This window comes from Diorhabda sublineata, chromosome 3, assembly GCF_026230105.1.
Source record: "Diorhabda sublineata isolate icDioSubl1.1 chromosome 3, icDioSubl1.1, whole genome shotgun sequence".
Classification (NCBI taxonomy): Eukaryota; Metazoa; Arthropoda; class Insecta; order Coleoptera; family Chrysomelidae; genus Diorhabda; species Diorhabda sublineata.
This window is the reverse complement of record NC_079476.1, coordinates 16,619,402-16,644,282: the sequence shown is the minus strand read 5'-3', so window position 1 is coordinate 16,644,282 and position 24,881 is coordinate 16,619,402. Positions and strand designations below refer to the sequence as shown.

The following is a 24,881-nucleotide window of genomic DNA, read 5'->3' as shown; positions in this document are numbered from 1 at the left end:
TGATCAATGTCCTTCGTATGCGACCGTGAAAAATTGGACTGCAAGCTACAAAAGAGGTAAATTTTCAATTGAAGATGATGACCGATCGGGAAGGCCAGTTTCGGTGTCAGTCCCCGAAAATATCGATTCAGTTCATGATATGATTTTATCACTCCGTCGAATTGGGCTAAAACGGATATCTGAAGAACTGAATATTTCATACGAACCCGTTCATCATATAGTTCACGTTAATTTGGACATGAGAAAAATTGCTGCAAAATGAATCCCCACATGTTTGAATGTTGACCAAAAGAGTGCAAGGGTAGAAGCATCGCGTTTGATCTGTGCTCGATTTGAAAACGTTGTAGACTTTTTAAACCGAATTGTTACTAGGGATGAGACATGGGTACATTTCTACGATCCAGAAACAAAGCAACAATCGATGAAATGGCGCCACTTTGGTTCTCCAAGACCAAGAAGTTTCGTGTCCAAAAATCTGCTGGATAAGCTCTTGCTTCAGGTTTTTAGGATTGCCATGGAGTAATCATGGTTGCTTTTTTGGATAAGGGTAGAACAATTACTGGAGATTACTAAACGACATTATTGACCACTCTACGGGAAAAAAATTAAAGAGAAAAGACGCAGAAAGCTATCGAAAGGTATTTTGTTTTTGCCACACAAATCTCATGTTGCCATGTAAAAAATTCGTGATTTAGAGTTTCAATTACTAGAACACCCCCCTAATTCACCAGATTTGGTTCCGTTCAACTATAATCTCTTCTTCAACTGAAAAAAGGTTTAAAAGGCCGTAAATTTCCTTCCAACGAGGAGGTAATAAAAGCTGTGGAGGTCTGGTTTGCAGAGCAAGAAGACACATTTTTTTTAAATGTCCAGAGACATTGCAGATTCGCTGTAATAAATGTATCCAATTAAGAGGAGAATATGTTGAGTAATAAAATATTTTGACATTGAAATTTTGTTTGGTTCTATAGTAGGCTAAGAATTTTTCAATATATCCTCGTATATTGTACCATATATTTTTCAATTTAAGCACCTTAAAAAAATTCACGTAATCGCTTTCGAGGCGATGCGCGCGGAGGGCAATTTTCAGGATTAGATCAATATTATAATTAAAAAAGGTGCAAAACATTTAAAAATTGAACAATACGAGCTATAAGACAAAAACCAAACACTATTATTTGAAGGCGTTTTCTTGTTTAAAAGTTATGAAATTTTTGCGGGCCAATCCACATCATTTTAGCAATAGTATGTCCAATTAATTCCGATTTGAACTAGACGATAAAGTTGCGTAAATTCAGAGTTTTCGAATAAAACTTGAGCCATTACCCCCGTATATTTATAACGATTTTTTCACTAATTGGTGATAACTATTATTATGATAGTTTTTAATCTTTATGAGGAAGTCATTTCATATTTCCGATAATTAATTGGGATATTATTATACACATTTATAACCAGAGTTATTCTCGTTAAAATTTTTTGTATAAAGTAAAACTTTGGGAGTTGAAAAATTGTAACTACATTTTGATCCCCCTGTATTAGTTTCAATTAATGTAGTAAAATTGAGTATTTTAATTTTGCAAAAACTTTGGCTACAACAGATTCAAATTTGTTAGGACGACAATTGACTACGACTTTTTAAATACGTTTTATAACATATTACAACGGAACATTGAGATTTTAAATTTGGTTTTTTAACATTTAAAAAACGTAACTTCACTGTGTTACAGAAGGCCCTGTATATTTGATATTATAATATTTCTAAAATGCGCAATTTAAAACTGGCTACTACAATTTGTAAATGACTCTTTGATATCTCGTTTAACAACAGATATAACGGACTTCGTCATAGAAATTTTGCACGTGTTTTTGAACATCCCCAGTATGTTTGTTATAAATTGTCATCTCATCTATCTTCAAGTCATTTTGTACTACTTATTAAGTCAATGCTCATTTAATGTATTCAAACCTTTGATTTCTTTATTACCAAACTATTTATGAAGGTATTAAACTTTGAAATCATTAGTATTGATAATTAAAGATCAATATTGACTAACATACTGAATGCAGCATAATCATGATAATAATTTGTAGTTGGTTGAATTATCTATTTTTTTGCCGGCATGCCAGACTGGTTTGTTAGGTAACGCGCAAGCGTTGAAACTCGGCTAACAACCTGAATGCAAGGCGAAACGCGCCGTCCAGACTGGTTGCAAAACAACGGAATTTACAGAGTGCACACACACACTGCATTTGAAACCGCGGGAGTCGGTACTACACCTAAAATTCCACAAAATTTGTTTTTTTTTGTTACGAAACTTGGAAATTGTCGCTTTTAGTTTTGTGTTTAAAGTTTGTATTCTTGATAACTGTTAAATAATTTTAGTTTTATTTTTTTTTTCAAATTGTTTGAACAGTGTTGATTTTTTATTGTACAAATCATGTTTGTTGTGTTTTATCAAGTGTATTAAAATTCAGGATTCTTTACTATTAACTTATTGGTGAGTTTTAATATTTTACGTTTACCTCAATAAAGTAACAGTTAGGGTAGACGCCGATGCATGCACTTTGTCGGCTTATTCATATTTATGTAGATACGTACCAACAGATATTTTTATATAAACTTATCATATCTAAAATAAATACTATATTGTTTTATATTTCAAAAAGTAACGTTTTAACGGTACTCTTTATCTACATTTTTTTTTCAATTTTATTTGGCTTGTCTACCACAACTCGTTCGCATTGCAATCGATTCCTCGGAATTTATTCGGCTAAAATCGACCCGTGCATTTCAGATGTCTGAAATTATGCGCGGTTGTCGGTTTCATCTACTTCACAAGATCTTAGAAAAAAAAATAAACTCTTGAAAAAAAACCAGTGAAAGTATTTCTAAATCAGTTACACTTCATTTAAATGTATATAATTTCACATTTTACAGTTTGTATTGAATTTAGTTATATAGTTTTAAACTTTTCACAATACTAGTATCCGTTATTTCATATAATTTTTATGAAAATACAATCTATAATAAATGCATTTCTACAAATTAGATGACACAATTTTATTCGTTTCATGGTATATGAATTGTTACAAACATTTTGACACAATAATTAAAAAGGTTATCATTATTCTATTAATAAGTTTCAATATTTAAAACCGTTATATTAATCATATATAAATACATTTACATGTATTCCGTAAAAAGTAAGATTTTTATTTAACGTTCGTAGTTATAGCGATTTATCGGAAACTTGGCAACGTTAAATGAACGAATTTAGCATAATGACTGTTCCCTTGCGCGGCGAATGGTAGAGCCCGGATCTTACCCGTCACGTTGACGTTGTCCATAATAGTCGGCGGCCGCCATTTTAAATTTTATAAATTTGTTATTATTTTTAGGTGTTGTGTGTACAGTTAGTGTATATATATCTAGTTGAGTTTAGTTGGGTAAGCAAAAAATTTATTTTTCATATAAGTAGACAAGTAGTACTAAAGCGATAATAATATGAATATGTATAAATGAAGCAGCATCGTTATCATTTCTTTTAGTTAACAAGCGAATACGTATGCATTTTAATGTGTTTGTATATAAATAATGTGAGTAGAGATAATATTCCTACGTTATTATATAATCTATCTTTGGTGTTAACACATGCACTTCTAAATTGCTTGTTTTTATATGCACTCGTCGTTTTTCTCGATGAAAAGCCGGTAACCAAGTCCCTGGTGTCGCATGCGCCAAAGTTACTACGACGGCGGGAGAACAACCCAGCTAGAACTAGACTGTCGCAATGTTTTTTTGCTTTCTATTGCAACTGAAGGAACGCGTCTAGTGCATTAATGAGTTTTTTTGGCGCACCATGTCCCGCACAATTGACTATATTTTGGGGTGGGAATGATGAGTACTTGAAAGGTCAAATCCGTCGGGGTGGCTAGCCCCTTAAAAAATGTTGAATCTATTGTTGACTGATCGAGATTGGAAAAAAACTAGTCTATGCACCTGTGACTAGATTTTTGGAATAATACTCCTCAACCTGTTTTTAGAAATCTTCTATGAAATAGTTTTATTTACAAAATTGAAGTGTCTTGTTTATTTTTGATAATTCCAACTAAATTAAACGGTAGCTGAATCCACTGAGGTTTTAATTTTTGTTTATGATGGTTGATAGCTTAAAAAGTGATTTTAGATTGGTGTTCATATATATTTCAAGTTCAAAAACATATTGGTTAATGGACTCGTTTATATTTATTTCAGCATAGTTGTCAATTTTTGATCAATACAAATGTCATTGAATCAAATAAAATGATTGCAAAAAATGTGACTTAAAGTTTGATTGTGAAAACACACTTGCGTTTTGTAATTTAATTGAACAATCCCAAGTTTTGGTATCTATTAAAGTGAATCATGAAAGAATGGAATATTATTATAATTGATATCATAATATTTAGAACAATCAGGAGTGTATATAAAGTATTTTGATTAGTTTCTGAATTAGATGAAGTCTAATGGAAATGTGGATAGTTTGTGTTTTTTGTGTTTCCCAATGTATTTCAAATGTGGTAAAGTGCAGGTGTTGAAATGAATTCCCTAGTAGTTAGATAATCTCTATTGCATTTTTTTATCATCCGATGCAATGTAATTTCGATTATGTGGTAGACAGAATCTGAAGAATTGATTAAACACGTTTTCTCAGTATCAAGGAATATTTTAAAAATAGAAGCAACGAAATGAAAATAACGTCTGCAATGTTGTGTTTAAAATTTTTGAATGCCACTGTTTAAAGTTATTGCAATAATTATTGGAATTTACAATGTTATTTTTATTTAGGCAAACAATTATCGACACACAGTTACAGTACTATCACGCAAAATTTGGCTACATTCAAAAATAACTTTTTTGTTGATTATTCTATAAATAAATATGCTGTTGCCACGGATGGCTTTAATCAAATGTTTATTTAATTTAAGTACCAATTAAAAATTTATAAATGTTTTTATCGGGTTATCATTTGTACCTGAATTATCTGTATTTAATTAATTATATAATAATAAATTTAAAAATACAATTATATTGTGGTAGTACGTATATGACTTTATCTAAATAGCATTCTTTCGTATTAAAATAAATTAAGAAGTATAAGATAAATTGAAGTGAGAAAAAATTCGTTAAAGATTCCATTAGGTGATACTCTTGTGACCTGGCAATGACAAATACATGATTTATGAAATTATTTTGAGAAAATTATGAATCTTTATAGATCTTTTCTCAATGTGGTGAAAAACGACAATTCCATAGTGATAGTTATTGCCTCTCATAAATTATAATTCGGGTAAACATTTTAAACATAGTTTCCTTTAACCAAAAACTGTAGTGTTCAAACAGTTTGTCCTGCAACTTTGATTAGGTACGAGTTATGATGATTACTATAAAAATAATAATTTTTATTGTATAGCTAGAAAAATTTTATTAGGATTCATGTGAATTTCTAAAAATTTATCATCCATTTTCACACTTACCGCCACATTTTTTTTGTGAAAAAATTTTGCATGGCTTGGAATCCAAATTTTAATTATGATACTTATGACATGTGGGTTTTTTAAAGCCGTATAAAGATTTTTGGAAAAAATATGAATTTTATTCAGAAGGAGAGTACCTTCATTGTTTAAAATGGGGAATAATACGAGGGTTGTCTGAAAAGTTTTCGACCTTTTTTTATTTTTGAATATAGTCTCCTATACGGAATTAGTTCAGCAATACTCTAACCTTTTTAACACTTCCAAATAATAGTCCTTCTTGAACTTGGGAGGTAGGAAAAAGTCAGTGGGATCAGATCTGGGGAATATGGTGTGTAGTAAACCAATTTGAAGTACAATTCGTAAATTTCAGGCCATGGCCATAACTCAAGTGTGAGAAGGTGCGTTCTCCTGATGTCCTTTTTATTGTTTTACGTTTTTGAAGGTACTAGATGATCACATTCTCATGACTATTCCTAAAAAAATGGTGTTCACCACTTTTCCGGCCGATGCCCGTTTCTGTACAGATTCGCTCTATGCAAACCGCGTCAATAGGGACTGGGAAACGTTTACCGAACGCATACGGCGCAGAGTCTTAATTCACAATGACTTATATAAATTGATTTAACTCTAATTGAGCTTATGTTATCATCTCACCTGTTTTTATTTTGATATGGTGGGTCAAATGGAATGACACATTGAGATATTCAATTAATTTTTGAGCTAAATACTGATTGTAATTATGAATTGTATATCAAAATACCAGAATCTTTGCTTGTTGTGTGGGAGTGATAGCGATAAACAGAAGTTAAGCATCCAAAATTGCTGAAATTTTAGTATAAATCTCACGGCGCACGCGCAGATACATTTCTCGACTTTATTTATAATCCTGCCATCTTTAGGATGAGGTGGGAAACTTTTCAAACAATCCTTGTATTTAAAAAAAATTTAAATTAAACATGCTAAAATATGCAATTAAAACCATTTAGCATGGAAATACAGGTTTGTTGATTTATGTTTTACATCATAAATTATTAATTGTGATTATGAATTCCCATAATGAATTCATTTCTCTTATCTGCTAAATATATTATTACTTTTCAATTTGTTTTACATTCAGACAACAATTTTTTGTAGAACAATAATTTTAATTCAATTTTTGCAACCAATTATTTGATCTTGTCTTAAACTCTTTGATTTCTGTTTGTATCATTCTTCAGAAATAATAATCTTCAAATGGTCCTGGCTGATACACCTACTACTGTAACTCCATAAATAAGTTAAGGGGAGTAGAATCAGTAGATCTGTATGGCTAAGAAATGTATGAATCGCCTATCAATTTCCAGTAGGTACTCTTACGTTCATAAAAGAGAATATACTGCCAAAATATTTACTTGATTTGCTAATAATTATGTGAGGTACTTAGGACGTTCCACCGACAGTATTTTTTTAAAAAGTAAATTGTAAATGAAGAAACTCTTTTTTCATATCTATCGGCATCTAATTTTGAAAAATTTAACCAACTGACTAACTTTATTTAGCTGTGTTATTTTAATTTTTAAGCTGCCCACAGAATATTAAATTAAGTTTGAGGTTAGGGAATTGTTTACTTTTACTTTTGGAGTTTTTATCAGTGGTAACCATGATGCAATGGTACGAGACTTCGTCGATATTCGTCTATGTAATATTTAGATCTTTCAAGGAATTACATGCAATTCTTATCTTGCATCATACAAGTTGCGTTAAGAAACGCATCTATCTGTCTTTAAGTCACATTCCGACCTTTTTTTTAAATCATGTCATGCACAGCATCTATGTTTTCCTGAATAACAACAAATTTTGACCGACGGAAGCACGACCATGACGAAATTCTGTTAATCAACGTATGTTTTTGACTAAGAACCTTTTTGAAATCATAAAAAATCACCAAACGTAAGCATTCACGGGTAATTTCCATTTTTTGCTTCTTGAAAAATTTCTCTATCTACAACTTGATTGCCTAAATTGCCACTGGCTTCACAATAACAAACGTCAATGATCACAAATAACACCCATTATTCGTTGTAAAAACGCAACCCTTGTACGTGTTTGTCTCTGCTATCACATCTTAATTTGTTTGAAATCGTTTCTCTTCATGGAAGTTGAATGTAATCGGAAGAATTCAGATTATATGAATATGGTGATGGGTGAAGCAATGAATCCTGAAACCTTTATGTAACAATAATGAAGGGGCTGGTGTATTTCATGAAGTTGTTTTTCTTGAAATAGGTATTTAAGTATGTCTGCAAATCAGTTATTTCTTGTTCGAAATAATTGATCGAATCTCAAAGCACTAACCATTTTCTCTTCAAAACAATCATAAAAAGTATGGCGTATGGTTGATAAGACACACTGTATATGTGAATGCACTTCATTATTATTGCCTTTTCTTGGTAATGGACGTTTTTTATTATTTTCCCGTGCAAGTAATAAAATCTGCATATTTTTCACTAGATTTTTTTATGGGCTTCTTCCATAATTCTACTACTTTCCATTTCGTAAATAAAAGTTGTAACTTTCATAATTTTATTACGTCCATAATTTTTCAAGTTTAATGGTTTATATTCCATATTTAAAAAAGCATAAAACAAATTCATAAAGCAATTTCCCCATCAAAATTGTTCAAAGGAGATCTGAGAGGAATTAGGTTGAACTGTGGAAATATTTTAATCTCATTCAGATTGAGAACACACTTTTAAAATTTGAAATTATTTCTCGATTTCAACCAACTTTTTGTTAAATGTCAACCTTATTATTTCGTAAAAGACTTTTCGAAGTGGAAAATAAATAGATTAGGATTTGTTTATAAAATGGTTTAGAAAGAAAATTTTATGTATTTTTTTTTAAGTTCTCCATTACTCATAATCTATATTGAGCAGATATCATTTTACATACAGGGTGTTTCTAAATTCACGCGACAAAATTCAGAAGGTAATAGCTCGTAAGAAATTAAGATGGGTCTTCCCTATAACAAAATTTCCTTAAAAAGTGGTGACTAAAGTTGATTTTCTATTTTTTTCTCTAATATTTCAGTAATGTTAGAAACTTGGAATTTTGTAATTGTCGTGCACTCGCAAAGAACTAACTAGGGGTATTTATTCAACATGCCTGTTGGTGAAATTAGCAACCCTTACTTTATTTCATATTAAAATTTTTCTATAAAATTAAATTGTAACTTAAAATCCTTGTTGCACTTGAAATATTTTTTTTTCCAAAACCAATAGTTGCAAAGAAAAAAATAAACACCATAATATATAATTTTTTTAATAAATTGAGTGGACAACAGTAAAGATGTAAAATGTAATACGATTCATAATAAATGCTGGAAATAACCACCTCTAGCAAAAATATATCAACATATCCTACGGAAACATATATCACAAGGATTTAATTCCCAGGAAGCCAATCCTACGGTTGATGCCTAGCAGTTCGAATGAAAGGTACTTTAGCACCACCGTGCATGAACCACATGTTTCGTCTGATATTGAGTGCGATGTCTTCAAGTAGTTCATGGAAATCATTTTCGAGAAATCTGGTGTAAGGAATTCCTTTTAATGGCTGAAGGAGAAGATGTGGTCCAATTGAGTGAGTAACAGTACTGTTACGAACAAGTTCGCAAAATGGGTCTTTAAGCCGGCCTCGTCCGGCTATTATGGAATTCTAAAATTCGGCGAGAGCGGTAACCTTTGATTGGAATACCAAAAATTCTAAATCCGCGCTGCCTTTGATGTTTGCTTTTTATTGAACTATTATAGCAGTCGGTTTATTAACGTTGTTTCTAGGAAGGTCTATCATTATTTGTCTTGTTTCTCTAGTTCAGAACTTTTTTGGGATATATAAGGAGTTTTTGTAGCGCAGTTTAGTTCAGTTTGTAATAAATAGTCGTAGAGAACAGAACGAAATAAATTATTTGAAATAGTTAAGTGAATTATACTAAAAGTAAGTGTAGTACAAAGTATTTAAATAAATTGATAACGTAAGCGACAATGTTTATTAATTCATCCTACGACTAGGAAACGTATAAATTAATAAGAAAAACGTTAGAATACCAATTCATACGTTCACTGAAAAAACATTTTGAAAATGGTGCTCTATATTCTCAATGGGATTTTCGCCTCCCCATACGTGATTATTGTGAAAATTTATAATAGATACTCTCGAAAAATGTGCCTCGTTCGTAAACAATACATTATTTAAAAATTGAGCATTTTTTCGTGTGGTAACCATTCACAAAATCAAATTCGTTGTGGAGAATCTGGATCTCGTTGGATATGGTAAGGATATAACTATCGTTCACCCCCGTATATTATATCAGGAATATTGAAAAAATACCGGTAGCTAGTCGTTTGCGAGTGCGCGAAAATTACAGAATTTCAAGTTCCCAGCCTTAATGAAATTTAAAAAAATAACTCAATTTCGGTCACCGTCTTTCAAGTTCGGAAAGGGTCGGGCTGAGGAAATTTTGTTATAGGAAAGACCCAACTTAATTTCATAGGAAATACAAATATATGTCGTTTATTACACCCTTCTACTTCACCAACCCATTATTTTTAAATCAATCAACGTGCAACATCTTTTAAAAATGAAATATTAGTATCGCCAAACAATTTTCATTTAACAAAAAATATACCAAACTAGAAGTTATAATAAATAAAACCGTTACTACAATAATCACCCGTGGATTCCTATTTAGCCAATTGCAACAATTCTGCCTATTAATGAATCCAGGTGGAAGAATGACATATCGCTGAAGATGATTTTTCTACATAAAAACACCATTTACTTAACGGCGCTGAGAATGGTCAGTAGGCATCAGGTTTTGAGTGAATTGAACCACTAAGCGTGTAAACTCAAGTCTTTATTCACAATTCGCCTCATAGATGTCAGCACGACGAACTGAACGAACACGCACAGAAGTTGTCACACCCACTACAAACCTAATAGACTTAAACAAAATTGACGCACCGTTGAATTGTTTACAGTGCTCCATACATGAATTTTCTAAAGAAATGTCGGAAATAGTTGAGCAAAATCACGACTAATCAGGATTCTATTATCGGCTGCTTTTAATGACTCCAAAAGAATCAAGCATTTTGTTTTTAATTAATTTAATTATGTAAAAGAAACAGACATTATTTTCAAGGAATCTAGAAATATAGAAAGAAAAAGAATCAGGTAATAATTCAAATGCAGAAAGAATAGTAATGCATGAATTGGAAACGGTTTTGGAAAAATTGATTTCCCGTTTTTAAGAAAGCGAATGGAAAATCTTAGCTGGTTGATATTAGTCCTAATAGATGTTTTACCACTTTCTTCCTTATTACTGAATAGACCAAGGGCAAAAAATTGCCACGTTGAGGTGTGACTCACAATTAACATTATGGTTCAACCACCTTTTACTGATCTAAAAGAACTTGGCACTGCACTTTAAACTTATAGATATTTTGAAAGTTGCTTTAGGTTTTTTCTTCGTTTTTCCAAAAAAACATAAAGCTGAGAGTGAAACATTTAGAAAAAAATTTAACAAATCGTGATTGTGGCATTTGTTTCGTGCTCTAGTGTTCTATATTGTTCCAAAATATTGCGCTGAAAAAAATTTATTTTTCACTAATTTCGCGCAAGTTTATTTTTAAGTCATTAAGAGATCATAAGTTCGAATTTGTTCTCAATCGTTTAAAAATGTTGCTCTCTAATAAAATACCTTTTATTAATTTAAAAAAAAAATTATTTAAATTATATTCTACTGCCACCTCAGTTTTGAAAAATTGGTTTTTTTGAGCTGGGACTTGAAATTTTTTCGATGAAATATCTTGGAAAAATGTAGAAAAACCCCTAAAACTGCGATATCCTGAAACAGCTATAAATTGGATTTTCTAAAAGTTTCTATAAAATAAATTTCTATCAAGGAAGCGAGAAAGCCTTGAAAATCTAGAGAAAAGCTAGAACAACTTAGAACAACCAATTTATTAACAGTAATAAATTTCTAGAAGAATATCACGGAACAAACCTGTAGCAATTTAGAACAGCTATTTGTGAACTCTTTATTTTGAAACAATATAGAAAAATCCTGCCACAACCCAGAACAAACACCAAAATCGTAAAAACCTTTGAAACGCGGTCCAACAGATCAAAAATCGGGAATATATTTTTCAATTATCTCTTAAACTTTTATTTTCAGCCCTATGCCTAAGCAAAGTAGAATAACCGGGAACAACCTTCAAAATTTCTACTCTAAATTGCAGTCCTTGGGGGTCCTTTACTGAGAATAAGGTTTCACTCTTTTGAAAAGTTTGATTATCTAAAAGTGCGTTTTCAAATTTTTTCTCTATATATTTATTTTAAATTAATATTTCTCAAAGTTTTCAATTAATTTGTTAACGCCGTTATTCGTCCAGTATAGTTTCGAATCTTTTACACATAGGTAGGTACTTTTAAATCAGAAGATTTTCCCCCTCATCATAAACGTTGTTCGTAATATAAAAGATTCTGTCTAGGGGACGATCAATTATACTAGGGTGCTAAAAATGCGTTGTCTCATATTATAATCGGCTCCTTTATTTGCTCTACGTGTTCTTCAAAGTTTCTTTGGTCGGTGATGTCGAAATTTGAATACGTTCGTGATCCAGTCGTAACGTTTATATTTAAGATTTGTACCGTTTTAGTTATGAGTTACCAAAAAATTCAATGTGTTTTTTATTATGGTAAGTTTTTGTTATATATGTATATGTGGGTTAGTATACAATATCAGGTGGTTAAGAAAGAAAAAAACATTCAATATTTTTTTTGTTATACATACATTTTTTATAGATTGTTCACGTAATTGAGACGCGAATGAATTTTTTTTATTAGGATGAATTTGCTGTAAACATCGAGAATATTGTAGAAATGAATTAATACCATGTCATTCGGCTTGTTACCTTTTTCTTAGAATATTTTGAATATTCCTTTGTTCACGTATTGTGGCTTAGTAGTCTCTTCAGATTTATTTATTCTAATATTTGAGTTTCTGAAGATTTGTTAACCATCTCCCACTCCATTTGAAGAATTCAATAGAACATAGGTATGTATTCTAAATCGTCTTCTATCTGTCTAAAAATACATTATACAACAATAACAGTATGTATGCCAGATGTGAACCCACCTTTAGAATCAGAAGTGACTATCGAGCCACATTATGTGGAATAATCAAAATAGCCGAACGGCATGTTACAACCTCAGACCCCCATAGCCAATTTTTTATTAGAAACCCCCATCTCTAATTGTTTGCCTATTTGTACGAAATATCCACCAGGTTTTTGCTATTGGTTCAATTAGTGAAATTTATATAGTATTTGTGACAATCTAAAAAAGTGCCTTTACTACTGAAACCTATATAAAATTCGTTAAGACAAAAGTCGTAAATCTATGTCTATTTATTGGGAGGGCATTGTGCACAGCCGCACTATTGTAAAATCTGGCAATTTCCTTATAGTTTAAAGAGAAATTTGAATTTTATAAAATTTATTTGATTTTAATACAGGATATATTTCGTTCACATTGTTGTATCATTGTTGAGTTTGAAATTTTTATATGGGATGGGAGTGTTGATTTTTAATCAAATGCAGTTTTTTTACTGTTTATATTTATGTACATACATTAATGTAAGTTCTCAATTTTTCTCACATGCTGAATACAGTGGGTAAATACCCGGGTATTTATGATAACTTTCAACGTTATGACCGCTGCGAGATTAATTGCAAACTTATTTGAAGTAAATGTATGTATTATGTACGTTTTATAGTTATTGAATGATATTATACCTTAATAATATAAATTAAAGTCTTTATGCCATATGAACTCGAGGGTATTGAAAATGAAATAATGAACCTGCTTCTCTTGCAATTTTATAGCCAATGTAAACCTTCGAAAAATCATAACTTTTTACAGTTTATATCAATTATAGAACATTATAACTTTCATGAAAATATATGTCATGTTCGCACAAAAAGTCTTGTATTTCACTTTTTCTATAACTGGAACCTGGTATCTTTTTAAGAAACTGGTAGGATGCGTTACCCATCACAATACACCTAACCTCACATGTAGGTAGATTCGGCTCTCCGATCTAGCTGTATTTATGTTTTCGAGATATACTATTCTGAATTTTTGCAAGCGCTGTGACTCCATTATAACTTTTTCTTTATTCTTTTGAATAAAAACTCCAAACGACGTAAGTACGAGGATGTTCCAAAAGTACTTGGTCTGACCTAGAGATGCGGTAGTTATTTGAAAAATAGCACTGTATTAGAAAGTACACAATCTATACGGCATATGTTTCAAGTTTGAAGACGCCACGTTGTTTAGTATTTGTATGGCAAATATCAATAGTGAACGTTTTCAGTGCTCATCGTTATTTGATGCTATACTTTTATTTGAAAGGTCTTAGCCAAACCATTATAAAAGATGAACTAGATTCTACTCTGGAGAGACTGCTCCATCGTTATCAAAATATTGAGTAGCAGAGTTTCAACGAGTCGACATGCGAAGACCAGCATTGCAGTGGTCGATCAAATGAGGTGACGACTCCAGAAATGTTGAAAAAAATTCAAAAATCGGTACTGGATGATGGTTTACTAAAAGTGCGCGAGCTAGCAGACATAGTAGGCATTTCAAAAAGTGCGTTACAACGCATATTAACTGAAAAATTGGACGTTAGAAAGCTGTGCAGGGTTTGCTCACAATGGGAAAAACAGAGTTGTGAAGATATTTCCATCGAGTGTTTTGCAATGTTTCACAGAAATAAAGCCGAGTTTTTGCACCATGGATGAAACGTGGATCCATTACTTCACACCCGAAACAAAAGAACAATCATAACAATGGAATGAAAAGGGAAAACCGGCTCCAAAGAAAGCAGAGATCGTTCTATCTGCAGACAAGGTCATGGCGTCGGTTTTTTGGGATGCGCGTAGGATAATTTTCATTGACTATGTAGGACAATAAGATTAGCATTTTTTAGTCTGCCTACATTCAATAAAGATTACGGCGAATCAAGTTTTTGAAATAAATCAGTGCACTTGGGTATACCAAGTCTTTTCGCGTTTTTACTACAATAGGAGTTTAGGAGCCATCAAATTATTCATAATTCTCCAAACTGTAGTTTTAGGGTGCTCGTAAAAGCTGAAGTCTCTTTTAATGTCAATTATTTTTCTTGGCCTCGCTCTACTAATTTTAAGTAAACACTTTTAACGATCGTTTCTGATTCAACGTGAAAACATTTGGTAGACATTTTAATATACGTTATCGAACTTTGTAATACACACTGTTTTATGCTTCAAAATGAACTGACTGAGTTAAAGGCGTTGGGATCGTACATAATCCGACCCTGTTAGAATCGGTTAATAATATAAGGGTAGAGTCTATTCTATTTCATCTCGTATATTAACTGGAGATTGGACCAAGAACGAACTTTGAACGGCATTATAATGAGGATCTGCGTTTAAGGCTATTATGGTTCGTTCGCGATCCGATCTTGGTCTGGTGAAATATTATTAGATGAAAAACAATGTGTACATTCATTATATCTGTAAAAGTCAAGTTCCAGTCAAATCCAATTCCACATTCTTCGCCCGCGTATATCAAATACTTTAAGTTCTTATTTCTTAGATCTTTTAATATTTTTGATTTTAGATCTCTTCTATTTTAAAATTTATTTTTTTTTTAATAATCTTGGGAGATTGATAAAAAATTATTAAGAAAACTAATTTTAAAACAGAAGAGACCTAAAACAAAAAACATTTCGAAGCATTAATGATATCAAATACTTCAATTATTGACGGTTCAAAACTAAATCCTGTAGTCGAATTGTCGAATGTGAATATGATCGACCTTATAGTGTGGATCCGATCTAATGGATCGTATTTTGAATTCATATTAGCTTTGAAACGTAATACCATTCATGCTTAATAAAAAATAACGTAGACGAAAAAAAAGTTTGCATCAAAATTCAGACATTCGCGATTTATTATTTATTTAACGTACCGTTTCACATCATCGGGGAAGGTCATCGTATCCTTAACTGTAAATTAACAGTAAATCGCCAAGTAATTTCAAAATTTTATCACTTTAGTCCGTAACCTAACCTAAGTCGAAGGGCTAACTTCAAGGAGTTATCAAATAATCGAAATAATTGGACCCGATCGGGTTAGGTTAAGTTATATTAATTGAAATGAATACTTTGTATTCTTATCTTGTATATTCTTATCCTCTCTCAAATTAGCATTAACGAAAATTTAAAATAATTAAATCAAGGGGCAAACCTCACGGAGGTCAACAAAACCTATCCATTACGGAGAGTTTACAATTTTACAAGCTATTTAAAATGTGTATAAATGTGAAAAATTCTCATTCAAATGTAATAAAACTTGAAATAATCGAATGTAACCTACTTATTTGTTGAAAATAATGAAAGTAACTACGACTACGTTTCGTCTTACGCTATAATAGACTAGTCGGGTTAGTTTGCTTTGTAGTAGAATGAATCACAATGGTGGAGGCTCGCCTTCGGGTGATCGTTCCTCGGTTAAAAGAGAGAAAACGAGAGATAGCGATACCGGCCGTGTTGCTATGTAGCCGGCTTTGAAAATGCATTTTTTCAAGGTGATTGCCATTTATATTTGGCTTTGAATGCGCCGGGAGTTGATTAGCGCGACTTGCATAGTGGTAGCGTTGCATATTTTATATCGTTTGCGACGTTGTCAGTTTTGTGCATTCCGATGCAGCCGTTAACGAATAACTTACTATTCATATAAGCCGTTGTCGTATACGGTATAATTCCATTTAATTTTTTTTGTATGCGCTTCGAAGTTCATCTAAAATGACAATATTAAGAATTTTGGAGATGGTTCTTTTTATATATTGGATTATTTAATCCTTTTTTGCTACTAGCAATTATATTTTAACTTTGATTTTTCCTCTTTCCCTAACGTCTGGTTCTTAAAGGGCCAATTTTCCAACCTAGGATAAAACTGAAGATTAAACTATGGTTTGAACTCTAGTTAAACAGACCTGTCACAAATATAACCAAAATTTTTCCAATATTTGTTTTCAAGTTGAATTGTTCAAGAAAGTTTTATAAACAAAAATGAACAAAGAACAAAAAAATCTTGCAATTTCTATGGGGTATTGCTTTTGGTTATCTTTGTAAAGAAATACAAAGAAACAGTCGCATCCAAAAAAAGATGATACAGTAATTTGGAAAGGAAAGAACAAAAATTGGGAGGAAATGTCAAGTTTTATTATGGAGATGACGAATGCGCACTCGAGGAAATTATGAGACAATTTGACATGCACGAGAGGGCATTTTGGCAGACTATTTCCTGAGAAAAATTTAATTCAAAATAAACTTAATTATGTGTTTAAGTAACAATAAGAAGTGGTGGAAGCAGCATAGAAACACCATCGTCGGCCTCCAGTAAAGTTGTATATTCTAATTGCATTTTCAATAATTGTTCCTTTTCTTAAAATATAAAATTAAAACCAAATGATGTTTATTTATCCTAGACGAAAATTTGGCACTAGTGCAAATTATCGATAATTTGCACTAGTGCAGTATTATCGCTGAAATTTGATCGTTGCTAGGTAAACATAAAATATTACAGCTTTTTGGTTGGCTTAAATTTTTCGAAGGAAATAGTCAACATAACCTCTAAATTTTAAGTTAAACGCCAAAAAATATTTTTCTTGTTATAGAAATAGCATAATTGAAGTTAGTTGCCATACAAATACGTAGTAATTTTTTGTAAGTATACACTCAAAATAGGTCATTAATATTCCAAAAGTATTTTTTTGGAAAAATCTCTTATTATTTTTTTCGTTCCGAATGCCGTTTGTTTATTGAGAATACTAAGTTGTTCTAATCTTGAAAATGCGAAAATTTGTTTAATATTAAGACATATACAATGAAAATTCGATGAAAACTTTGACAGCTGTACCGTAGTAAAGTTATATGCACAGCACTAAGAAATAAAAGTTCACTATATAAAGGATTGAGAAGGAAAAGTTGTACAACTTTTACAATTATTAACGTTCAACATAACCTCAAAATTGTTGTTTCCGTAACAAAATGCTAACGCTATATAAAATGAAATAATTGAAGTTGTTGACAATCCAAATAAGTCATGATTTTTTTAGATCAAATATTTTCTGAAAAATTTATTTTAAATAAACGCAAAATTTCAAATAGTATTAAAGATTTCATTTAAAACAACATATGCGGCTAATTTTTTTTCGTAATAATGTCAACTTAATGAACATACTAGCAAAAAAAACAAAATTTCCAAAAGATTTATTATTAAATCTCTTATCTATATCCGTTTGTGATACTGATTATTTCAAAATCATTTACATCGCCAAATTCCAACTTGTGCAGCGTTCACGCCTTCTACAAGCTTCCATAAGCAATTTGGGGCTTCTCCAATAAATAGCGTTTCGTTTGTAGAAAACATTTTCACTTTTTCATGCTCATATTCTCCAAATTTTTTTAGTCTGACATATGAATTAGGATATTTGCATATGCACTTTGTTTTATGGATAATGCAGAGTTTAAATTTGAATGTGTCCATAGCTTGTGGGGGTTTCAATTTTTCGTATACTTTACCTGATTTTACTGGCAATAAATTATTTTCGTCTCTTGTGGCCTGGTCTATACATTTGGGGGAGTTAAATTCTCGATATCACTTCCACTATCTTACATTTCCAAAGATTTTTCTTTTAAAAAACACAAATTCTATTTGAATCAGTAAAATTTTGCTACAATATTTCAATATTGGTAAATTTCAGATACGTCAGGTCGTCATAGCAACAGTTAATCTAAATATTATCGAATGTTGCATTTCTATTGGTTATAAATTTGTATCTTGATGAACAATCTGTATCTTCATAAATATAATTGAAATGTTAATAGTACATATCTAAAAAATGAAAGTATAGGAGTAGAAAAAAATGTATAAAAACAGTCACTTCTCCACTTTCGTAATATAATGACAGGAAACACCAATGATTATTATAATAAAAATGGGCAACTGAAAGTCCGGCTTTATTAGCTCTCTATTTACAATTTTGGGGCCGGTCAATTACATGGTAATTGGACCGACGCCTCATTAATTACAAGAAAGCGAACCAGCTGTATGCTTTAGGTCCATCAACGAGCCAACAAAGTGCTTAGACACTGGCACTTTCTTAGCAGTGGACCAGCAGTTGCTGGTAGCAACAATATTTTGTTGGGTTATGTCAGCATTACGAGATTTATTTTTATGCACGATGAGTATAACCTGTACAAGAAAATAAAAGAAACATCTGAAAACAAACCTTGTCTAACATACAAAATGAACAAGAGCAAATGGCACAGGATAACGAACAGAGAAAAGCTATCTGGAAAAAATATATTAGCAACCTATTTGCAAACGAAAGACGTCAATTAGGAAATAACCTGAAATATGATTTGTCTGGGCTGTCAATTACAACAGAAGAGATTACTAGACCTATAAATAGCTCAAGAGATAAGAAAACGGTTGGGCCAGATCTAGTGCCTGTTGAACTACTCAAACTATTAAACAACGAAATTTGCAATCCAAGTACTGGTTCAGAACTGCTACGACCAGACGAAGGATGTAGTTAAGTGTTTTATAAATTGCTAAAAAGCTTTTGATGTAGTGCAACACCATAAACTCATTCAAATACTGAGGTAACTTGACATAGATCAGAAAGATATACGCTGCATTGGAACCAACTGCAGTTAGAGTTGACAAGGAACAAAAAATCCTTAGAAGCAGGGATGAGTCCTCTCCCCACTTCTGTTTAAACTTTATTCGGTGAACATCTTTCAAGAAGCCCTGGAAGGCGAAAAATTAGATATCAAAATAAATGGCACATGGATCAACAATCAACGATATACCAATGATACAGTCGTGATAGCAGACAACATAAGGCTCCTGGACATATTTGGAATACTCAGTGAGCTTATTGGAATCAATATCAACATAAAAAAGACAAAATTCCTAATAATCATCCGCGAATTAGATGAGTTTCAGAATGTAAACCTATCATACAATAGTAAAGAGATTGAATGGGTTACAAAATTTAACTAAGTGCGAACTTAGTTATGTGAAGACTGTTCGTCAGACGTAGAGATCAACAGCAAGATAGAAAAAGCAAGGAGCGCATTCATGGTCAAGTCAAAAGCATGTTTACGAACTCTGGTTTTGACCTGAATCTCAGAATAAGATTCATAGAATGCTACGTATGGTCCGTGCTATTGTACGGTGTGGAAGGCTGGACACTGAAAGTTAACACCATGAACAGATTGGAGGCATTTGAGATGTGGATCTACTGAAGAATTTTGAGAGTTCCATGGACGGCAAGATATCAAAAATTTTTCACGGATAGAACCACAGGAGAATTGATTCATACCACCAGAATCAAGATAAGATGTTCAGAAGCGATCTACTTTTTTAGCTTCAAAATTCATTGGCATCAATATTTTGCAATTTGAATTTTATTTATTTTCATCATACTTTTGATGGTGAAAATTATTTATTTTGTTGATCTTTCTAGTTCAACTCTAGATTTCTGGTAAATAATTTTTTCTGTTACTTCAATTTCATTCTTATCCAGTTTAGGCATTTTTAATTTTTTTAGCGTGTTAAACTATTATTGGAAGGTATTTATTGTGTGTATTGTGTGGATTTCGCAGAAAACAACGAGAAAATTTTAATAAACCACACTTGAAATTTTGTTTAAACGCATACCTATATTTTAACACCTGCCGATATAAATAGACGGCTGCTTTCCGCTTTTTAACACTGAATATTTTATGAATCATATTAGCTTCCAAGACGCAAAATAATCGTTGAATTATTGGCAACAACACTAAAAAGCGCCTCGTAATCCAGTATACTTTATTAACTCAAATCAAGGACAAAATTTAGTTTATTAATGTACCAGACTATTATTATATACAAACTAGTAACAGTAGAAATAAATACTGATTAACTATACTATTAAGATATTAAAAATTTTGTTAAATTTGATTTAAATGCTGACTTACAGTTTTTAAAAATGATCTTTTTCTGAAACCAAACAGTTCAATAAAATGAGAATTCAAATTAGCTTCGGAAAGTTGATTTTAGCATGAAATTAGAAATTTCATTTCGGGCGGAGCGGAATATTATAATAATTATGAAAAACACAAGAAATCGATTTTTTGAAAATGATAATGAAAAGTTTAAAATATTTTGAATTGAAAAGAGTATGTGAACTAAAATCAAAATACCTATTAGAATCTATAGCTTCCCCATTTAGCATCTAACGACATTTAAACAAATGGAATAATATGGATTCATTCCCTTTATTAAATCATATCTACAATTTGCAAGGAATAATCCCGTATAGATATATTGCCCCTTTATTTCCACACACTTTTCAGAACGTCTGACTAAGGCTTTTATGCCATTATGCTTGTTTAATTTCATCTTCTCTGTTAACTCTGCCTTCAGCTTTGCGAACACAATTAGTCGGACGGGGCCAGATCAGTGTTATATGGTGTTTATTCTCTGTGAAGTCACATATGTGTAAAGTAGCCTTGGAAAGCGAAACTGTGTGAACTGGAGCTTTGTTAGAAGCTGTTGCGAAGTGTGCAGTTTTTTGGTCTTAAAGAGGGCTCTAAATTTTTGTCAAACAGCCATAGCTCTTTAGGCCTCTCCGACTACTCCCTTCAACAGGCGGTTCTGCGATTAAGGTGATATCTTATACTAGGACAATTAGATTCAGCCTTATTTATCAAAACAGCGTCTAGGTATTGGCTGTGTTAAACTCAGTCATATTGTTTCTACCCCACTCCAAAAGTTTTTAAAGTTTTGTCGAGTTGATGTGAAGAAGAAAGGAGTTAGGGGGCAAGATGCATCCCTAGGGAATATTCTCGTTATTCTCAAACCCTTCTAAAGTATTTAGTGCTGTAGGATGGAACTTAAACCATAAATTTATTATAACAAAGTTTTGCGTAAAACTCTTATTGGTCTTTATAATAGTCTCTATTTTACCCTGCATATCGATTCCAAGCATTTTTGGTAAGCGTTTAAAGGCAACCCGTGTAGAATTACGGTTACATCTTTTTTGACTTCTTGTCAGTGGCAGAGGACAATAACGGCGTGTCGCGATTGCTTGATTCTGATTCAAAGTTTGTTCGTATTAAAAATTGGATATGGATATCTCCAAAGGTGATCCAAGCATAGAGTAAATATCAACGATAAAACGCTCTTTACCCCCTTCTTATTAATGTTTTATGTATAAAGTTAATATTAAAGATACAATTAGAATTGAGTAGATAGAGAAAAAGAGTAGTATATCGTTGTTCTTGCTCTCTTTATCAAAAGTTCTGAACCACTTAGACAAGCTTCCATACCTCGCTCTCTCTGTCTTTAATATTAACTTAATGGATAATATCTACATAATGCGAAATGGGAGCTAGATAATAAAAAAATTAATTATCTGGCTTATTGTTTTAGCTATGGCAGAAGGTAATGGTGAGGTACCGGAAGAACCAATGAAGATAGACGTCGAACGCACCGAAGACTACCAGAAGCTGCTGGAATATGGGCTGGACGAAAAAGTTGCTGCGAAATTGGACGAGATCTATAAGACTGGCAAGTTAGCGCATGTTGATTTAGATGAAAGAGCATTAGATGCGCTAAAAGAGTTTCCCGTTGACGGGGCGCTCAATGTACTAGGTCAATTCCTCGATTCAAACTTAGAACACGTGTCCAACAAATCGGCGTATTTATGCGGAGTCATGAAGACCTATAGACAAAAGAGTAGAGCGGGGACCAGCGGCTCGGCGGGTGCGGCCACTCCCGCGCCAGTGCCCGTCAAGGGACCCGATGAAGAAAAGATCAAACAGATTTTAGACCGAACCGGATACACCTTGGATGTAACAACTGGTAAATATAATGTTTTTTTCTGTTGAAAATATTTTCATTTTTCGACCGTGTGCCACTAAACTTATGCAAGTTGTGTTTATAACGGCTTATGTTTAATTTACCACCAGATATAGTGAAAAGTCAAAAATAGTAAAAGGCTACCAAAATTAAAACCGCATTTTAACATGAAATTATGATCAAAGTTATTATATTTTCCATATCTAATTGAAATTGTCTTCCAGTTAACCAATAGAAGACTGTTTTAGTTTTACCCTTAACTGTTTTCGTAAATATGCTAGTCCTCCATATTAACCCTCGATCTAAGTGGATTACAAGGTATTTGACTTGGGTATTGATTTTTGAACAAGATTGTTGCACAAAAATCTTTATTTAGATTGAAATTGACATGGACACTTTTCATTTTATTTGCTTCAATTTTACATGTTTTGAACCATTTAGTTAATTTATTTCAAGATGCTGCGTTTGGATTTTGGTGTGATGCAAGTAAGGCTGAATCAACTGCAAATGTTGCAAAGGTTGTGTACATCATCGAGGGTAAATCCCTTGTATTTAGTAAATGAAATATTGGACCAACCAGAACCCTGATTGGATATAGCTCTGTGTATTTTATTTGATATTTTATATATAATTATATAATTTGGTGTTGTTTTATTTTCAAATTCTTTCACTGCTGCTCTGGTAAATTGATTTTTGTTTTAATCATTTTTTCTTTAACCAACGGTCTATAGTAGAATTACGATGACCTTTATCATTTTTTTTTTCTTATAGTGATATTAACATCAATTATATTCCATTTTTGGCAGAAATGGAAATTTTGACACCAAAGTTTAATCCGAAATTATTTTTAGTCATCCAAAAGTAGTTAAATGAATCAAATAGACGATTTTTTTTAATGGAACGCCCTATATTTGATCCCATTTTTAAATTTTATAACTTTGAATAGGATTTCATATACCTAGATTGTCTGTCATTCACTGCACCTCAGAATAGATGGAGATAGATAACTTTTAAACACTTTGATAGAAAATTGAGAATTTTATTGATTTGAAAATATACAGAGTGTTCCGTCTGAAGGAATTGAGTATATTTGAATTTGGCTAAAGTCACCTCCAATATTAAAAAATAATGGAACAAAAATATCACGATTAATACTTTAAGGTATTATAAATCACTTGTAAACTTAATTGGATTTATGGGAATTAAACTTTTACTCCAACTCTTCGTTTCCGCCATCCTGTATATGGATAAGTGAATAAGGGGTATGAGGGATAACACGCGCGTTTGAAACGCAAACTAATTAAAAAGGGCGACCGAAGCCATTAAAGTTTTTATATAATGAAATCGATATGGCTGATGTACTATACACCAAGTGCTGATTCACTCTTAGGATCATAGGACTTTCAGCCACTAGCAAAAGAGAACATAATGAAATTTTTAATGGACATGACATATGTTATTTCCCTATAATATATTATGCAAATAAGTTAGAAATTAAAATAAATAGGCCCCATATTCGGCTGCCAGCGATAACCCGCAAAGACCTCCCTGAAGATTACTGTGTCTTCTTTGACAATTTCCCCATCACCATTGGGTGAAACTTTTCCCTAAATTTCACCTCGTCGATCGGCGGTGTTGCAGGTTTTTTGCAGTTTTCCTGTAACTTGTTTGGTTCTTCGAGTCATTTTCTTTTGCTTTTTCTATTTCAGTTTTCATCACACAACATTTATCAAAATTTTAGCCCCGTAGAGGAAATTTTTTCATATATCAGAGTCAAACCTGAAACATTCCTCATGTAATTGCCGATACTTTCTTATTTCCGATGTTAAAATCTTATGGTACAAAGTTGAGTTACCACTCGGTATATACTTTTTATCCGTTTTTTTTTGGAACAGGTGAAACGTAAAAAAACGTTTAGCTATGTAATTAGATTGTTTTGTGGATTAAATTACCTTTTGCAGCTGGTAAAGGTGGTGAAACACGACCAGCATACTTTGTTATCAAAAAGAATTCCGATGTAAAGATATAAAACTATTAATCGTGCTATAAATTTGAGGGGCTCGGGTTAAATTTTTAATTTTAATGAGTAAAAATATTTATTGATAATTAAAATTACACTAACGTTTGATTATTTAATATTGCGAGGGTGTTCAAATATTTTTGTGTATTTGGATGAAAGCTAATTTTATTTCATTAAAGAGTCGGATATCCACCAAAAACTCTCCGAGTCTTTATTATGTTCCCGGATATGGAAACTCTATCTAAACAGACAAATGTGAAACGTTATTTCAACTGAACGACCTGGAGCTCTAGCTTCATTCGTTTCCACTGGTCAGTGAGTATTCTCTTCGCTAAACA

General features: G+C 32.0%; 1 protein-coding gene across 10 annotated transcripts in view; it reads left to right on the top strand.

Moving 5' to 3' along the window:
• Nucleotides 1–2,189: 2,189 nt before the first annotated feature.
• The window catches only part of LOC130441906 (heterogeneous nuclear ribonucleoprotein Q), a 71,815-nt gene continuing 49,123 nt past the window's right edge, over nt 2,190–24,881 (top strand). For 3 of the 10 annotated variants that reach the window (XM_056775775.1, XM_056775766.1, XM_056775772.1), the window contains exons 1-2: nt 3,288–3,450; nt 22,095–22,526. In XM_056775775.1, coding sequence (XP_056631753.1) covers nt 22,097–22,526 — 430 coding nt within the window. In that variant the 5' untranslated portion in view covers nt 3,288–3,450; nt 22,095–22,096. Of the gene's footprint in view, nt 2,502–3,287; nt 3,451–22,094; nt 22,527–24,881 lie in introns of those variants that run through there. The other 7 variants (XM_056775770.1, XM_056775767.1, XM_056775774.1 and 4 more) reach the window with 5 other exon arrangements.